The sequence below is a fragment of the Triticum urartu genome, chromosome 5A (assembly GCF_056163025.1).
Source record: "Triticum urartu cultivar PI428250 chromosome 5A, HENAU_Tu73, whole genome shotgun sequence".
NCBI lineage: Eukaryota > Viridiplantae > Streptophyta > Magnoliopsida > Poales > Poaceae > Triticum > Triticum urartu.
Window position 1 is genome coordinate 150218820 of NC_141877.1, and position 19295 is coordinate 150238114.

Genomic DNA, 19295 nt, shown 5'->3' on the forward strand with positions numbered 1-19295 from the left:
ACTTCTATGCTTAATACTACTGTGCCACTTGGTGAATTTCTTGATGAACAACTTGCTAGGGCTAGAGAAACTAAAAATATTGAATCTAATAATAATGATGAAATTGATGATGAAGACTTGCCTGTTATTCCTGAGGGTTATGTTTTTGATAGAGAAGCTTCTTTAGCTATTTTAGCTTGCAAAGATAGATACGAACTCAAGAGATTATTAGCTAAATGGAATAAGCAATCTCTAAATGCTAGAATGAAACCTGACCCTACTTTTTCTACTTCACCTATCTGTGTTACTGATAAGGATTATGAATTCTTTGTTGATCCTGATATAATTACTTTAGTTGAATTTGATCCTTTTCATGGCTATGAATCTGAAACTGTTGTGGCACATCTTACTAAATGAAATGATATAGCCACCCTGTTCACTATTGATGAGAGAACTCGTTACTTTTATATCCTTAAAATATTTCCGTTCTCATTAAAGGGTGATGCTAAGATATGGTTTAATTCTCTTGATCCTGGTTGTGTGCGTAGTCCCCAGGATATGATTTATTACTTCTCTGCTAAATATTTCCCTGCTCATAAGAAACAAGTTGCTTTAAGGCATATATATAATTTTGTGCAAATTGAAGGAGAGAGTCTCCCACAAGCTTGGGGGAGGCTTCTCCAATTACTTAATGCTTTGCCTGATCATCCTCTTAAGAAAAATGAAATACTTGATATCTTTTATAATGGACTAACCGATGCCTCTAGAGATTACCTGGATAGTTGTGCTACTTCTGTTTTCAGGGAAAGAACACCGGATGAAGCTGAGATTCTATTGAATAATATGCTGACAAATGAAAATAATTGGACACCTCCGGAGCCAATTCCTGAGCCTATTCCTAAACCAACTCTGAAGAAGAGGGGTATTCTATTTCTCAGTCCTGAAGATATGTAAGAGGCAAAGAAATCTATGAAAGAAAAAGGTATTGAAGCTGAAGATGTTAAGAATTTACCTCCTATTGAAGAAATACATGGTCTTAATCTACCGCCTTTGAAGAAACATATGATCTTAATCCTTTACCTATTGAAGAAACTCATGGTCTTGATAACCCGACACAGGTAGTAAAGGTAAATTATCTCTATAGATATGATAAAGCTGAAATCCCATTTACTAAGTTTGCTAGCCCATGCGTAGATGAGTTTGATAAATTTATGGCTAAGCAAGAAGATTTTAATGCTTATTTTGGTATACAACTGAAATACAATTCAAATATGCTTGAACACTTGGGTGATTATATGGCTAATGTTAAAGGTGAACTTAAACTTATTAGTAAACATGCTTCTATGGTTACCACTCAAGTAGAACAAGTACTTAAGTATCAAAATGATTTGCTCAATGAATTAAATAGCAAGAATAATGATAATGCTGTTAGAGTTATGACTAGAGGTGGCAAAGTGACTCAGGAACCTTTGTATCCTGAAGGCCACCCTAAGAGAATTGAGCAAGATTCTCAGAGAAATAATATAGATGCACCTAGTCCTTCTAAAAGGAAGAAAAAAAATGATAGGACTTTGCATGCTTCTCACGAACCTATTACTGAAACACCTGAGAATCCAAATGATATTTCTATTTCTGATGCTGAAACTCAATCTGGTAATGAACCTGAAACTAGTGATAATGTTAATGATAATGTTCATGATGATGCCCAACCTAGTAATGATAATGATATAGAAATTGAACCTGCTGTTGATCTTGATAACCCACAATCAAAGAATCAACGTTATGATAAGAAAGATTTTGTTGCTAGGAAACACGGTAAGGAAAGAGAGCCTTGGGTTCAGAAACCCATGCCTTTTCCTCCCAAACCATCCAAGAAAAAAGATGATGAGGATTTTGAGCGCTTTGCTGAAATGATTAGACCTATCTTTTTGCGTATGCGATTAACTGATATGCTCAAAATGAATCCTTATGCTAAGTATATGAAAGATATTGTTACAAATAAAAGAAAGATACCGGAAGCTGAAATTTCCACCATGCTTGCTAATTATACTTTTAAGGGTGGAATACCAAAGAAACTTGGAGATCCCGGTGTACCCACTATACCATGCTCCATTAAAAGAAACTATGTTAAAACTGCTTTATGTGATCTTGGAGCCGGTGTTAGTGTTATGCCTCTCTCTTTATATCGTAGACTTGATTTGAATAAGTTGACACCTACTGAAATATCTTTGCAAATGGCTGATAAATCAACTGTTATACCTGTCGGTATTTGTGAGGATGTGCCTGTTGTAGTTGCAAACGTTACTATTTTAACGAACTTCGTTATTCTTGATATTCCCGAGGATGATAGATGTGTATTATTCTTGGAAGACCCTTTTTGAATACTGCAGGGGCTGTTATTGATTGCACTAAAGGCAATGTCACTTTTCATGTTAATGGTGATGAGCATACGGTACACTTTCCGAGGAAACAACCTCAAATTCATAGTATCAACTCTATTGGAAAAATTCCATCGATTATATTTGGAGGTTTTGAATTTCCTCTTCCTACCGTCAAGAAGAAATATGATATTCTTATTATTGGGGATGTGCATATCCCCATTGAGGTAACATAGTGTTATTCGAAATTTCTCCGGTTCCATGTTATTCGGAATGAGTTCGTTAACAAGACTTGATCAACCTTGTTAGTAGATTCCTTTTGGTGATCATGAGATGGATGAAACTAGAAGGCACAACCTGCTGTACCCTCCTTTTACTTTCTGTTATTTATATTAAATAAAATAAAAATAGTATTTTTCTGTCTGTTATCTGATTATCCGTGCAATATAAAAATACCTCGGAAATAAAAGTTCTCCAAATGCCCTGAAATTTAAATATGATTTTTTCTGGAATATTTGAGAATATTTGGCACTGAGAACACATCAAGGGGGTCACCCACCCGCCCATGAGGGTGGAGGGCACGCCCTACCCCCTGGGTGCTCCACCTGCCTCGTGGGCCCATGGTGTCCCTCCTCCACTTATCCTTTCACCCACACACTCCTTCTTCCTCCCCCAAACACGAATATCCAGCTCAAACCCGAGTCCAAGCTCATTTTGCTGCCATTTTTGATCTCCTTGCTCAAAGCACCTCTCACAAAACTGCTTGGGGAGATTGTTCCTTGGTATGTGACTCCTCCATTGGTCTAATTAGTTTTTGTTCTATTGCTTTATTCATTGCAAATTTTTGCTGCTTAGGTGACCCTATTCTTGAGCTCGCATGTCAAATTTATATGGTCAAAAGTAGTTTTGAGGCATGATATAGGCCCTAGGCACTTGTAGGAGTAGTTGCTATCAATATTATTGAGTTTGGTTTACTTTTATTTTGAAGTTACTAATTTTTTTTAGAATTTTTCAGAGGAAGAAAAATGCTTAGGAAAATGTTCCAAGGTGGTTCCTCAAGGAAGCAAGGACCCAGGCTTGCAATGCGTGATGCTGATGAAGAGCTACCAAGAGACGCTCCAGTGCGTCCTTGTGAGTGGCCTTCTGAAAATTTTATGGATCGAGCAGGAATTAAGGAAGAATTCAACGCATATTTGCGTAACGCCGATCTTGTGAGCTTCGAGGAAGAGAAGTGCATCAAGTATCACAATCTCATTAGTACCTTTGTGAGGAGGTTTGAATTTTCATCTTCACGTAATTCTCCAACTGTCCTGTTTGATCTTTATGAAAATTCTTATACTATGGACTTAGAGGATTTTACCACCGCTTGCAAACTTCCACAATGGGGTAGTATAAGGGATCCTCGCAAATATGAATTTAGAGATTTTCTTGCTAGCATAACTGTGGGAGAATCTAGAGATATAACACAAGCTACCATAGGGAGCATTCACTTTCCTGCTATTCATTATTTTGCTCTCTTCATAGGTAGATGCATTAATGGTAAAGATGAGGCATATCACATGTGTGTCCCTGACCTCAGTATTCTTAGGAGTGCTGTGTTAGGAGACAAATCTTATAATTTGGGAGCCATTGTTGTACGTAGGTTGCATCTTAATAGATTTAATGGAGATTTCTTTGGAGGAATTTATGCAACCCGCATAGCTAATTTTCTTGGTGTAGCCATATGCGAAGATGATATTGAATTACCACCTGCTTACCTAGACTTTAATGCTATGGTTCACCACCAGTTTGTCGAGAGGAATGAATCACCTCTCCAGTATCGACTTATCTTTGACAAACGCCATGCTGTCCATATTACTCTCCCTGCTCCTGCCTTCTTTGATCATCAGGCAAAAGGAAGATATGTTATTACCAGAGAGGAGGCAGACGAGTACGAGAGGAGAGCGGAGGCCGCTCGTCGCCACGCTGCAGCTCAAGAGGCGATAGCCGCTGCATCGCAGTACGACCCCAGCTACTATTATGGACATCCGCCAGGCCAGCCGTGGCCATAGACCAACTTAGGCCAAAAGCCTAACCTTGGGGGAGTACGTATTTCCCACCGACATTACATTTATGTTCACCCACTCATTGCTAGATGTCGGTGCTCATACTTTTTCATTGTATCATCCATGCCAGTTTAATTTCCTTTTTATGCTTTCTTCTTGTGTGTTTGATAAACCTTAAGAAAAACCAAAAAAATTAGTTGTAGCTTTTAATTAGTTTACTTTCCATGCTTGTAGTAGTAATTAAAAAGAAAACCCCAAAAATTTGCCTGTTCTTCTTTTGCTTGTTGGGAGCTCTCCCGTGTAAATAGTTTTATTTCTTTTCTTTTCTTTGGGGGTCGATAGGAGAAGATCATGATTAAATTGTTGAAGTGGCTCTTATATGCATTATTGTTGATCTGACAAAAGAGCCCATATTGCCTTGTCTTCTCTTGTTTATTGAATGCTTGCAGATTCCAGCTTAGTCCAATGCATGTGCACAAGTATTATTACTCACATCGTTCGGTCGTGCAAGTGAAAGGCAATTATGACGATATATGATGGACTGACTGAGATGAGAAAAACTGGTATGAACTCGACCTCTTTTGTTTTTGTAAATATGATTAGTTCATCGTTCCTGATTCAGCCTATTATGAATAAACATGTTTGCAATGACAACTAGAGATCATAGTTTCTTGTGCCATGCTTTATTAGCTATGAGTTATAATGGTTTACCTTGCGTGCCAACATGCTATTAAAATGGTTGTGATGTGGTATGATAGGGTGGTATCCTCCTCTGAATGATTTAAGTGACTAGACTTGGCACATGTTCACGCATGTAGTTGAAACAAAATCAACATAGCCTTCATGATATTTATATTCATGGTGGATTATATCCTACTCATGCTTGCATTCGGTGTTGATTAATTTTAATGCATGTTCACGACTGTTGTCGCTCTCTAGCTGGTGCTTCCCAGTCTTTTGCTAGCCTTAACCTGTACTAAGCGGGAATACTGCTTGTGCATCCAACTCCATAAACCCCAAAGTTATTCCATATGACTCCACCATACCTACCTATATACGGTATCTACCTGCCGTTCCAAGTAAATTTGTATGTGCCAAACTCTAAACCTTCAAATAAATATCCTGTTTTGTATGCTCGAATAACTCATGTATCAACTAGGGCTGTCCGTATCTTCCATGTTAGGCGGGTTATTCTCAAGAGGACTGGACTCCGCTCCTCACTCACGAGATAAATGGCTGGTCATGGGGATGCCAGTCCCATGCTTTATGCAAACTAAATCAAAATAATTGCAAACAAAACTACCCCTGGGACTCTTGTTAGTTGGAGGCACTCGTTGTTTCGAGCAAGCCATGGATTGATGCTTGTTGGTGGAAGGGGGAGTATAAACTTTACCATTCTGTTTGGGAACCGCCTATAATGTGTGTAGCATGGAAGATATCGCCATCTCTTGGTTGTTATGTTGACAATGAAAGTATACCGCTCAAAATATTATTCACTTATGTTTCAAAACCGAGCTCTGGCACCTCTACAAATCCCCGCTTCCCTCTGCGAAGGGCCTATCTATTTACTTTTATGCCGAGTCATCATCCTCTTATTAAAAAGCACCAGTTGGAGAGCACCGCTGTCATTTGCATTCATTATTATTAGTTTACATTGAGTATGACTTGACTGGATCTCTTTTACCATGAATTACAATGTCTAGTCAGTCCTTGGTCTTTAAAGGTGCTCTGCATTTATGTTTTGCGGTCTCAGAAAGGGCTAGCGAGATACCATCTTGTTATATCATATTATGATTGTTTTGAGAAAGTGTTTTCATCTGAGATTTATTATTATTGCTTGCTAGTTGATTATGCTATTGATATGAGTAAACTTGAGACCTAAGCGTTATTGAGAATGTGGTTAGTTATAATCTTTGCTGAAAACTTGAATGCTGGCTTTACATATTTACAACAACAAGAGCAAACAGAGTTTTTAAAAGTTTTTCTTTATCACTTTCAGTTTATCAACTGAATTGCTTGAGGACAAGCAAAGGTTTAAGCTTGGGGGAGTTGATACGTCTCCGTCGTATCTACTTTTCCAAACACTTTTGCCCTTGTTTTGGACTCTAACTTGCATGATTTGAATGGAACTAACCCGGACTGACGCTGTTTTCAGCAGAATTACCATGGTGTTATTTATCTGCAGAAACAAACGTTCTCGGAATGACCTGAAACTTCACGGAGCAACTTTTTGGAAAATATAAAAAATACCTGCAAAAGATGAAGGTCAGGGGCCCCACCACCTGTCCACGAGGGTGGGGGCGCGCCCCCCTACCTCGTGGGCCCCCTGGAGCTCCTCCGACTCCAACTCCAACTCTATATATTGTGTTTCGGGGAGAAAAAAATCAAAGAGAAGAATTCATCGCGTTTTACGATACGGAGCCACCGCTAAGCCCTAAAACCTCTCGGGAGGGCTGATCTAGAGTCCGTTCGGGGCTCCGGAGAGGGGAATCCGTCGCCATCATCATCATCAACCATCCTCCATCACCAATTTCATGATGCTCACCGCCGTGCGTGAGTAATTCCATCGTAGGCTTGCTGGATGGTGATGGGTTGGATGGGATCTATCATGTAATCGAGTTAGTTTTGTTAGGATTTGATCCCTAGTATCCACTATGTTCTGAGATTGATGTTGCTATGACTTTGCTATGCTTAATGCTTGTCACTAGGGCCCGAGTGCCATGATTTCAGATCTGAACCTATTATGTTTTCATCAATATATGAGTGTTCTTGATCCAATCTTGCAAGTCTCTAGTCACCTATTATGTGTTATGATCCATTAACCCCGAAGTGACAATAATCGGGATACTTACCGGTGATGACCGTAGTTTGAGGAGTTCATGTATTCACTATGTGTTAATGCTTTGTTCTGGTACTCTATTAAAAGGATGTAACACCCCGGATGTAATTTACCTTATCTATACTCCAACTCTTGCCGTTTCCGGCCTAAGTAATTTTGTTTTTCTCCGTTGTCGGGTTTTTGTCTTCATGTGTTATTGCCTTTGTCATGCATCTCATATCATGCCATCATGTGCATTGCATTGCATACGTGTTCGTCTCATGCATCTGAGCATTTTCCCCGTTGTCCGTTTTGCATTCCGACGCTCCTATCTCCTCCGGTGCCCCTTTCTACCTCTTTTCGTGTGTGGGGGTTAAACATTTCCGGATTGGACCGAGACTTGCCATGCGGCATTGGTTTACTACCGGTAGACCGCCTGTCAAGTTTCGTGCCATTTGGACTTCGTTTGATACTCCAACGGTTAACCGAGGGACCGAGAAGGCCTCGTTTGTGTTGCAGCCCAACACCCTTCCAATTTGGCCCAAAACCCACCTAAACCCTCTCCATCACCTAGAGCGTTCGATCACGATCGCGTGGCCAAAAACCATGCTCAATTTGGAGCCTCCTAGCTCCCCCTACCTATAAAATGGTCTCTTCCCCGAAAATTCCGGATCCAAAACCACCCTAAACCTAATTTTTCGTCTCCTCCGCCGCCGGACGTGTCTGCTCCCGCCGGACATGCCCCGCGCCGCCGCGCCCGGCCAACTGGGGGATGCCACGTGTCCCGCCGGAGCTCCCCGCCGCGCCAGCCCGCCCAGCCCAGGGTGGGCCCCCGAGAGCCCGCGTGCTCCGCGCCTTTGCCCGCGACTCCGCCGTCGTCCTCCTCCCGTCCGGTCGCTGCCCGTCACCGCCGCTGTCGTCCGCCATCTCCGACCTCCACCGGAGCTCCACCATGCTCCTTCCACGCCACCTCGCCAGCGCCTCAACGCCGGCGCCTCATCGCCCGCGGCCGACGCCGCCATCGCCTCCATCGCCGGCGACGACCTCCTCCGGCGTTCCCCGAAGCTTCGGCCGCCGTCCCCTCCGTTCCCGTCAAGTCCGGCGAACAGTACTCCGGCGCCGACGAACCTCGACGTCCGCGCCGCCGATCTGGATCTCAGATCTAAAATCCACTCGGTTGACTTTCATCCCCAAACCCTAATTATTTTGCAAACTTTGGCATGTCATAACTCCGCATCCGTAGCTCCGATTTGTGCGTGTAGCATATCAAAATGTTCGTCTCGACGAGTACATCATTTCATATCATTGCATCATTTTCATTTGAGCTCATCTTGATGCCCGAAATGCTTTTGGAAGAGGGCTATGTGGTGAATTTGTCAGATCTGTTTGCATCAAATAGCTATTTGTCATTTTGCCATGATTAATGTGTGCATGCTATGATCCTGAGCTCTACATGTGTTTTGTTATATGCCATGCCATCTTTACAGAGGTGCTTTCCATGTATTTTTGTGACATTTGTGGTGACTAGCACAAGCTTGCAAAGTAGCGTAATCGGTAATGCTGATTTCAGGGACTTAGAATTTCTCTAAGTCCTTGGCCTGTTTTTGTCGTTATGCCATATGTTCATGTTGTTTCCTAGTGATCCGTGCCTCTTTTGAGGATTATCAGTAAGGATGTTTTGTTAACATTGTGGTGCTCTATCCATCCTTGTCTTTGTTTGCATTTATGGAGCACCCTATCTTGAGTCAATCAAGCTCTACTTTTGCTATATCGTGAATCCTGGAAGATTGTTGACATGTTTAGCGATTTTGCCGAGGATGTTGCTATTGATCCGTGCATGCTATGTTGTTTTTCTTGCAATGTCTAGCTTCTATGCCATGTCTTATTGATGGGTGTATGCTTAGTTTGTCATGCCATGCTCTGTAGTGAGTGCATCGAGCTCGTAAACATGCCTACTCGTTAACCGATTTGCATGCTCCAGTTTTTCTCTAAGTCTGAGATCTGTTTATGTTTTTGCCATGTTCACATGCTTGCAATTGTATTTTCTGGTCCCTTTTGGCTCAAGGTAACGAAGGGACGTTTGTTAAGTGCTTTGAGTAGCTTCATGCCATGCCTTGCTTTGCCATGTTAAGTTTCTGTAGCATGTAGTTTTCATGCTCTAAAGTATGCTTCCCGATGATAAATTCCAGACTTGTGTTAATTTCACTAAGTCTGAAACCTGTTATCAATTGCACTTTTGCCATGCTTGTTTGAACCTGTTAATGGATGAATTAGCCGTAGCTCAGTGCTCATCTTTTGTCAAGCATCATGAGTGGATCCCTGTCATGTATTTTGTTGTCATGTTTGAGTGCTGTAGCATATTTATCCTGATGCATTTAGTTGGTCACTTGCTTATTATCGTAGACCGGTGCCATATTTGTTTTGCTTGCCATTTCCAAACCGTGCATCCGATTCCGGTGATCTTTATACCGATTTCAACTAAAATAACCTCACCTTTCTAGTGTCACTCTTGGATTTCCATGTTGAGGCGAGGTTCAATTATTCCTTGTTAAATCTTGCATATGCATCACATATCGCATCCCGCATAGCATGCCATGGTTGCATCATGTTGTTTGAGCAATGCACGTAGTTGATTGTGTTCCATTTGCTTGTTGTTCTTGTTTGGGTAGAGCCGGAAGACGATTTCGTGAACGAGGAGCCCATTGAGTTCGCTTACGAGGATCAAGTCAACTCTGACAACTTTGCAGGCAAGATGATCATACCCTCGAAATCACTTCTATCTTTGCTTGCTAGATGCTCGCTCTTTTGCTATGCCTATGCTACGATACCTACCACTTGCTTATCGTTGTTGATGATCAAAGGAGCCATCGGGCCTAAAGGCGACGACACAGAGGAGCCCTCAATGTAAGCACCAATGTCGGTGTCAAAACCGGCGGATCTCGGGTAGGGGGTCCCGAACTGTGTGTCTAGGCCGGATGGTAACAGGAGACAAGGGACACGATGTTTTTTACCCAGGTTCGGGCCCTCTCGATGGAGGTAAAACCGTACTCCTGCTTGATTAATATTGATGATATGGGTAGTACAAGAGTAGATATACCACGAGATCAAGGAGGCTAAACCCTAGAAGCTAGCCTATGGTATGATTGTTGTATATGGAGTTGATTGCCTACGGACTACAACCCTCCGGTTTATATAGACACCGGATAGGGTTAGGGTTACATAGAGTCGGTTACAATGGTAGGAGATCTTGAATATCCGCATCACCAAGCTTGCCTTCCACGCCAAGGAAAGTCCCATCCGGACACGGGACGAAGTCTTTAATCTTGTATCTTCATAGTCCAGGAGTCCGGCTGAAGGTATAGTCCGGCTACCCGAACACCCCCTAATCCAGGACTCCCTCACCCACCATGTCCTAGCAAACCGTTGATTGGCTATGTTACCGCTTTGCTCAGCCCCTCTTATAGTGTTGCTAGTTGCAAGTGAAGTTTGGAGACCGTTCCTTGTTGGAACATTGTTTATTGTTGGGATATCACTATATTATCTTGCTTATCTTAATGCATCTATATACTTGGTAAAGGGTGGAAGGCTCGGCCTTATTCCTAGTGTTTTGTTCCACTCTTGCCGCCCTAGTTTCCGTCATATCGGTGTTATGTTCCCGGATTTTGCGTTCCTTACGCGGTTGGGTTATAATGGGAACCCCTTGACAGTTCGCCTTGAATAAAACTCTTCCAGCAATGCCCAACATTGGTTTTTCCATTCGCCACCTAACCTTTTTTCCCTTGGGTTTCGTGTACTCAAGGGTCATCTTTATTTTAACCCCCCCGGGCCAGTGCTTCTCTAAGTGTTGGTCCAACTGAGCGATGTCCGAGGCTACCAGGGGCAACTCTGGGCTGGCTTACCCGACGTCTTGCTCATCCGGTGTGCCCTGAGAACAAGATATGTGCAGCTCCTATCGGGATTTGTCGGCACATCTGGGTGGCTTTGCTGGTCTTGTTTTACCATTGTCGAAATGTCTTGTAACCGGGATTCCGAGCCTGATCGGGTCTTCCCGCTAGAAGGAATATCCTTCGTTGACCGTGAGAGCTTGTGATGGGCTAAGTTGGGACACCCTACAGGGATTGAACTTTCGAAAGCCGTGCCCGCGGTTATGGGCAGATGGGAATTTGTTAATGTCCGGTTGTAGATAACATGAAACTTAACTTAATTAAAATGAATCAACCGCGTGTGTAACCGTGATGGTCTCTTCTCGGCGGAGTCTGGGAAGTGAACACGGTGTTGGAGTAATGCTTGACGTAGGTTGTTCTAGGATCACTTCTTGATCATAGTTGTTCGACCGTGCGTTTGCCTTCTCTTCTCGCTCTCTTTTGCGAATAGGTTAGCCACCATATATGCTACTCGCTTGCTGCAGCTCCACATCATACCTTGCCTTACCTATAAGCTTAAATAGTCTTGATCGCGAGGGTGCGAGATTGCTGAGTCCCTGTAACTCACAGATTACTTCCAAACCAGATGTAGGGACCGATGATACCGCTCCAGACGATGCGCTTGAGCTCAAGTGGGAGTTCGATGAAGACTCTCGCCGTTACTATGTGTCTTTCCTAGATGATCAGTAGTGGTGCCCAGTTGGGGCGATCGGGGACTTAGTCCCATGTGGGGGTTGATCTTTATTTTGGTACCGTAGTCAGACCATGAGTGTATTGGATGATTGTAATGTTATTCATGTATTTGTGTGACGTGGCGAGTGTAAGCAAACTATGTATCCTTTTCCCTTTTTATCTATTTACATGGGTTGTTGTGAAGATTACCTTACTTGCGACATTGCTTTCAATGCGGTTATGCCTCTAAGTCGTGCTTCGACACGTAGGAGATATAGCCACATCGAGGGTGTTACAAGTTGGTAATCAGAGCCTTCCCCGACCTTAGGAGCCCCCTGCTTGATCGAATCATTGGTGTTGTTGAGTCTAGAAAAATGTTTTGAGTCATTTAGGAATTATATATCGGAGAGTTAGGAATTCTTTTTACTCCCCAGTCCCTTCATCGCTCTGGTAAGGCATCCTGACGTAGAGTTTTGACTCTTCTCTTCTCAAATTTCACTATTTTTTTAGGATCACGCGGGTATCTTGGAATCGTTCCGATCGATTTGTGACGAGAACATTGTTCTTGGTGCCTCCTGTCATTTAGGGGTTGTGGCAGTGTCCCGGGGAGTTGAGCTCCGAGGTGTTGTCGTCACAATTTTATCATTGAGATTATGGAATACCTGAGTTTCGCCGACATCGAAAATCTCTTTTATGCAGTTGTTGGTGAGATAACCTCGACGCCACCCAGTACTGGGGCGGGAGTTTAGGAGTATTGCCATAACTCGTATAACGGATGCTTTTCGAAGGTTGAGGTAAATGATTTCCGAAGGTTTCTCGGTTATGTGTTGAAGGATGGATACAGCTGGATGTAGGATTTGCTAGATTTGGGTTAGATATTATGCTTCCCCTGTATCCCCAACATCTGATTGCATAACCGGAAAGGTTCGGGAGTTTCATAGGTGGGAATTCTCGTAGCTCTAGTTCTTCTTCCGCGGATATTTGGTTTGGGATTGGGTAATCCTCACCAAGTATTTGTTCTTGTCTGTACCTTGTTTTTATTCTTCTACCTCAATTCTAAGTGGCTTCTCAATTTATGGATATGTGACCATTTCAATTGGAGTGCATTCGTTCTTTTTGTTCGGATGTGAAGACTATATGTTGCAATTTCAACCCATTTGATTCAGCTTCAATATTTTTCTGTCAATGTGCTAACGGATGTCAACCTCTTCAGGATGGCTCCTCCAACGCGCACGACTCCGAATCCTGATCCACCACCACCACCTCCACCTCCGGAGGCATGGCAAGCTGTGATGGCCGCTACCAATGCAAACACGCAGCTGATCATGCAACTTCTTCAAGAGTGCAACCAAGGGAACCAGGGTCATGGCAACAATCAGAATCAGTTTGCTACACTAAACCAGTTCCTTGCTAACCAGCCAAAGACCTTTAGCAATTGTGTTGAGGCAACAGACGCTGATGATTGGCTCGTGGACATATGCAAGCATTTCGAGTGTAGTAACATCAGGCATGAGGACTTTGTCAAGTTCGCTTCCTTCCAACTCAAAGACCAAGCTGTAGAATGGTTTCAGCAGTACAAAGATTCCAGAGGAGGCCGTGTGATTACCTGGGATGAATTCCGTCAAGACTTCAAAGCTCATCATATTCCTCATAGTGTGGTTGAAAGCAAGCGTGAGTAATTCCACAACCTGAAGCAAGGCACTATGTCTGTTTACGAGTACAACAAAATGTTTCAGAAGCTCGCCCGTTTTGCTAAGCAGGACGTCCCTGACGAGAAGAGCATGATATACCAGTTCAGGGGTGGTCTCAGAGAAGAAATCCAGCTAGCTCTCGTCCTCTTTGAGCCCAAGAGGTACGATGAGTTTTACAACATGGCAATGAAGCAAGAGACTGCTCAACTGAAGTGCGATGCTTCCAAGAAGCGAGTCAGAGATGCTAGTCCTTCTTCCTCAACTCAAGTGGCTAAGCAGCAGAAGTATTGGCTTCCTCCTCCGTTCCGTCAGCCTTATCAGCAGAAGAGCAAAGGTGGCAGTGGATTTTCCCACCCACCCAATCCTGGCTTTCAGAACAAGACTTCGTCTCAAGCTTCAAGATCAAGTGCTCCGTATCATCAAGCCGATAGCGGTTTCTTCTCCGGGTTTGTTCATGAACACCAAAATGATGGCTCCGGATGTTACTATCACGTTGGGTGACTACAGGTTTCTTTCTTCTTCAATGGTCCTTGGTAACTCGGATATTGATCTTATTCTTGGTATGGATTGGCTTTCTAAGCACAAGGCTCAGCTTGATTGTGCTGACAGGCAGATTCAATTGACTCATTCGTCTGAGGATGTAATTGTCTTTGCCGCTCGTGATGATACCATCCGTCTGTTTTCTCTCAATGAGAAGGGTGAACTGGATGCCATCTCTCAAATTCCAGTCGTTTGCGAATATCAAGACGTCTTTCCAGAAGAGCTTCCAGGAATGCCTCCGCACCAGCAAGTGGAATTCGTCATCGATCTTGATCCTGGTACGGAACCTGTTTGCAAACGTCCTTACAAGCTTGGACCTGAAGAGTTGAAAGAGCTGAAGAAGCAACTCGATATTCAAGAGCGAATGGGTCTCATCCGACCTAGTTCTTCTCTATGGGGTTGTGGAGTTCTTTTTGTGAAGAAGAAGGATGGAACGGACTGACTTTGTGTTGACTACCGTCCATTGAACAAGAAGACTATAAAGAACAAGTACCCACTTCCCAACATCAATGAGCTGTTTGAACAACTCAAAGGTGCTCAAGTATTCTCCAAGCTTGATCTCCGTATGGGCTATCACCAGATTCGAATTCGTGAGCAAGATATCCCCAAGAAGGCTTTCAGAACAAGCTATGGTTCATATGAATACACTGTCATGTCTTTTGGCCTCGTCAACGCTCCTCCGACTTTCTCTCGCATGATGAACTTCATCTTCAATGCCTACACAAATGACTTCGTCTTGGTCTACCTCGATGACATATTGGTCTTTTCCAAGAACAAGGAAGATCATGCCAAGCACTTGCGTTTGGTGCTCGATAAGCTCAGAGAACATCAGTTCTACGCCAAGTTTTCAAAATGCGAGTTTTGGCTCGATGAGGTTCTCTCTCTTGGACATATCATCTCTGGCAAGGGCATAGCGGTGAATCCTGAGAAGGTGTCTGCAAATGTGAATTGGGAACCACCTCAGAACGTGAAGCAACTCCGCAGCTTCCTTGGTCTCGCAAGCTATTGTCGAAGGTTCGTTGAGAACTTTTCAAAGATCGCAAAGCCTCTTTCAAACCTTCTCCAGAAGCACATGAAGTACGTTTGGTCTCCTGAATGTGACATCGCTTTCAACACCCTGAAAGAGAAATTAGTCACTGCTCCAGTTCTGACTCCTCTTGATGAATCCAAACCGTTTGAGGTCTTCTGCGATGCCTCTCTTCAAGGCCTTGGTGCAGTGTTGATGCAAGAGAAGAAAGTTGTGGCTTATACCTCTCGCCAGTTGAAGCCCAATGAAAAGAACTACCCCACTCATGACCTCGAGTTGGCGGCAGTTGTGCATGCTCTTTTGACTTGGAGACATCTCTTATTGGGAAGAAAAGTGGACATCTTCACTGACCACAAGAGTCTTAAGTACATCTTCACTCAGCCTAATCTCAACCTCAGGCAGACTCGTTGGGTCGAGATGATTCAAGAGTATAATCTGAGCATCGAATATACTCTAGGCAAGGCCAATGTAATTGCTGACGCATTGAGCAGGAAGGCTTACTGCAACAGTTTGATTCTCAAGCCTTACCAACCCGAGCTTTGTGAAGCTTTCCGCAAACTCAATCTGCAAGTTGTTCCTCAAGGTTTCCTCGCCAACCTTCAAGTCTCTCCTACTTTGGAAGATCAGATTCGTGAGGCTCAACTTCTTGATGCTATGGTGAAGAAGGTGAAGATTGGGATTGCCAAGAGTCAATCCAAGTACAAGTGCTATCGCCTTGATGATAAGGATACTCTCTTCTTCGAGGATCGCATTATTGTGCCTAAAGGTGACCTTCGTAAAGTCATTATGAATGAGGCTCACAATTCACTCCTCTCCATCCACCCTGGGACTACAAAGATGTACCAGGACCTCAAGCAGGCGTATTGGTGGACTCGAATGGAACGCGAGATTGCTTAGTTCGTGAATGAATGTGATGTCTGCAGAAGAGTGAAGGCAGAAAACCAACGACCAGCTGGTCTCCTCCAACCTCTTGCCATTCCAGAATGGAAGTTTGACCACATTGAGATGGACTCCGTGACGGGATTTCCAAAGTCCAAGCGTGGCAATGATGCTATATTCGTTGTCATCGACAAACTCACTAAAGTGGCTCACTTTCTGCCCATCAAAGAGTCTATCACTGCAGCTCAATTGGCGGAGCTTTATACCTCTCGGATTGTCTCTCTGCACGGTATTCCGCAGTTGATCTCTTCAGACTATGGCAGCATCTTTACCTCCAAGTTTTGGGATTCTTTTCAGAAGGTCATGGGCACCAACATCCATTTCAACACAGCTTTTGATCCTCAAATTAGCGGCCAAGTCAAGCGTGTCAATCAGATTCTCGAAGATATGCTCAGGGCTTGCGTTATCTCTTTCGGTATGAAGTGGGAAGATTGTCTTCCATATGCCGAGTTCTCCTACAACAACAGCTTCCAAGCGAGTTCGGGCAAGGCCCCATTTGAAATTCTCTATGGCAGGAAGTGCCATACTCCTCTCAACTGGTCAGAGACGGGTGAATGTCAACTTCTTGGAAATGACTTGATCACAGAGGCAGAGGAGATGTGCAAAGTCATTCGTGATAACCTCAAAGCAGCGCAATCGCGCCAGAAGAGCTACTATGATAGTAAGCATCGTGATTTGGCTTTCGAGATCGGAGACCATGTTTACCTCCGCGTCTCTCCAATGAAAGGTACTCGTCGATTCGGTATCAAAGGGAAGCTTGCTCCTAGATACATGGGTACTTTCAAGATCGTCAGCAAGAGATGCGATCTCGCCTATCAACTCGAGCTTCCCTCCAACTTTGCAAATGTGCACGATGTGTTCCATGTCTCTTAGCTCCGCAAGTGCTTCAAGACTCCTGACCGCACCGTCAACTTCGAAGACATTGATCTCCAAGAAGACCTTTCTTATCGTGAGCACCCAGTTGCTATTCTTGAAGAAACTGAGCGCAAGACTCGCAACAAGTCAATCAAATTCCTCAAAGTCAAAGTGGTCACACCATTCCGACCGTGAAGCCACCCAGGAACGCGAGGATCACCTCCGTTCTGAGTACCCGGCGTTTTTCCAGTCTTAGATCTCGGGGCGAGATCCTTTCGTAGTGGTGGAGTGTTGTAACACCTCAGATGTAATTTACCTTATCTGTACTCCAACTCTTGCCGTTTCTGGCCTAAGTTATTTTATTTTTCTTCGTTGTCTGGTTTTTGTCTTCGTGTGTTGTTGCCTTTGTCATGCATCTCATATCATGTCATCATGTGCATTGCATTGCGTATGTGTTTGTCTCATGCATCCGAGCATTTTCCTCGTTGTCCGTTTTGTATTCCGGCGCTCCTATCTCCTCCGGTGCCCCTTTCTACCTCTTTTCGTGTGTGGGGGTTAAACATTTCCGGATTGGACCGAGACTTGCCATGCGGCCTTGGTTTACTACCGGTAGACCGCCTGTCAAGTTTCGTGCCATTTGGACTTTGTTTGATACTCCAACGGTTAACCGAGGGACCGAGAAGGCCTCGTTTGTGTTGCAGCCCAACACCCTTCCAATTTGGCAGAAAACCCACCTAAACCCTCTCCATCACCTAGAGCGTTCGATCACGATTGCATGGCCGAAAACCATGCTCAATTTGGAGCCTCCTAGCTCCTCCTACCTATAAAATGGTCTCTTCCCCGAAAATTCCGGATCCAAAACCACCCTAAACCTAATTTTTCGTCTCCTCCGCCGCCGGACATGTCCGCTCCCGCCGGACACGCCCCACGCCGCCGCGCCCGGCCAACCGGGGGACGCCATGTGTTCCGCCGGGGCTCCCTGCCGCGCCGGCCCGCCCGGCCCAGGGAGGGCCCCCGAGAGCCCGCGCGCTCCGCGCCTTTGCTCGCGACTCCACCGCCGTCCTCCTCCCGTCCGGTCGCCGCCCGGCACCGCCGACGTCGTCCGCCATCTCCGACCTCCACCGGAGCTCCGCTGTGCTCCTTCCACGCCACCTCGCCGGCGCCTCAACGCCGGCGCCTCACCGCCCGCGGCCGACGCCGCCATCGCCTCCATCGTCGGCGACGACCCCTCCGGCGTTCCCCGAAGCTCCGGCCGCCGTCCCCTCCGTTCCCGTCAATTCCGGCGAACAGTACTCCGGTGCCGACGAACCTCGACGTCCGCGCCCCCAATCTGGATCTCAGATCTAAAATCCACTCGGTTGACTTTCATCCCCAAACCCTAATTATTTTGCAAACTTTGGCATGTCATAACTCCGCATCCGTAGCTCCGATTTGTGCGTGTAGCATATCAAAATGTTCGTCTCGACGAGTACACCATTTCATCTCAATGCATCATTTTAATTTGAGCTCATCTTGATGCCCGAAATGCTGTTGGAAGAGGGCTATGTGGTGAATTTGTCAGATCTGTTTCATCAAATAGCTATTTGTCATTTTTGCCATGATTAATGTGTGCATGCTATGATCCTGAGCTCTACATGTGTTTTGTTATATGCCATGCCATCTTTACAGAGGTGCTTGCCATGTATTTTTGTGACATTTGTGGTGACTATCACAAGCTTGCAAAGTAGCATAATCGGTAATGCTGATTTCAGGGACTTAGATTGTCCTGTTTTTGTCGTTATGCCATATGTTCATGTTGTTTCCTAGTGATCCGTGCCTATTTTGAGGATGATCAGTAAGTATGTTTTGTTAAAATTGTGGTGCTCTATCCATCCATGTCTTTGTTTGCATTTATGGAGCACCCTATCTTGAGTCAATCGAGCTCTACTTTTGCTATATCGTGAATCCTGGCAGATTGTTGACATGTTTAGCGATTTTGCCGAGGATGTTGCTATTGATCCGTGCATGCTATGTTGTTTTTCTTGCAATGTCTAGCTTCTATGCCATGTCTTCGTGATGGGTGTATGCTTAGTTTGTCATGCCATGCTCTGTAGTGAGTGCATCGAGCTCGTAAACATGCCTACTCGTTAACCGATTTGTGTGCTCCAGTTTTCTCTAAGTCTGAGATCTGTTTATGTTTTTGCCATGTTCACATGCTTGCAATTGTATTGTCTGATCCCTTTTGGCTCAAGGTCACTAAGGGACTTTTGTTAAGTGCTTTGAGTAGCTTCATGCCATGCCTTTATTTGCCATGTTAAGTTCCTGTAGCATGTAGTTTTCATGCTCTAAAGTATCCTTCTTGATGATAAATTCCAGACTTGTGTTAATTTCACTAAGTCTGAAACCTGTTATCAATTGCACTTTTGCCATGCTTGTATGAACCTATTAA

At 44.2% G+C, this 19295-nt stretch overlaps 1 protein-coding gene across 1 annotated transcript in view; it reads left to right on the forward strand.

The window, feature by feature from the left end:
- Window positions 1-7958: 7958 nt before the first annotated feature.
- Window positions 7959-19295, forward strand: part of LOC147970639 (uncharacterized) — a 40991-nt gene continuing 29654 nt past the window's right edge. The window contains exon 1 of the mRNA XM_087523540.1: window positions 7959-8311. Coding sequence (XP_087379666.1) covers window positions 7959-8311 — 353 coding nt within the window. The remainder of the gene's footprint in view (window positions 8312-19295) is intronic.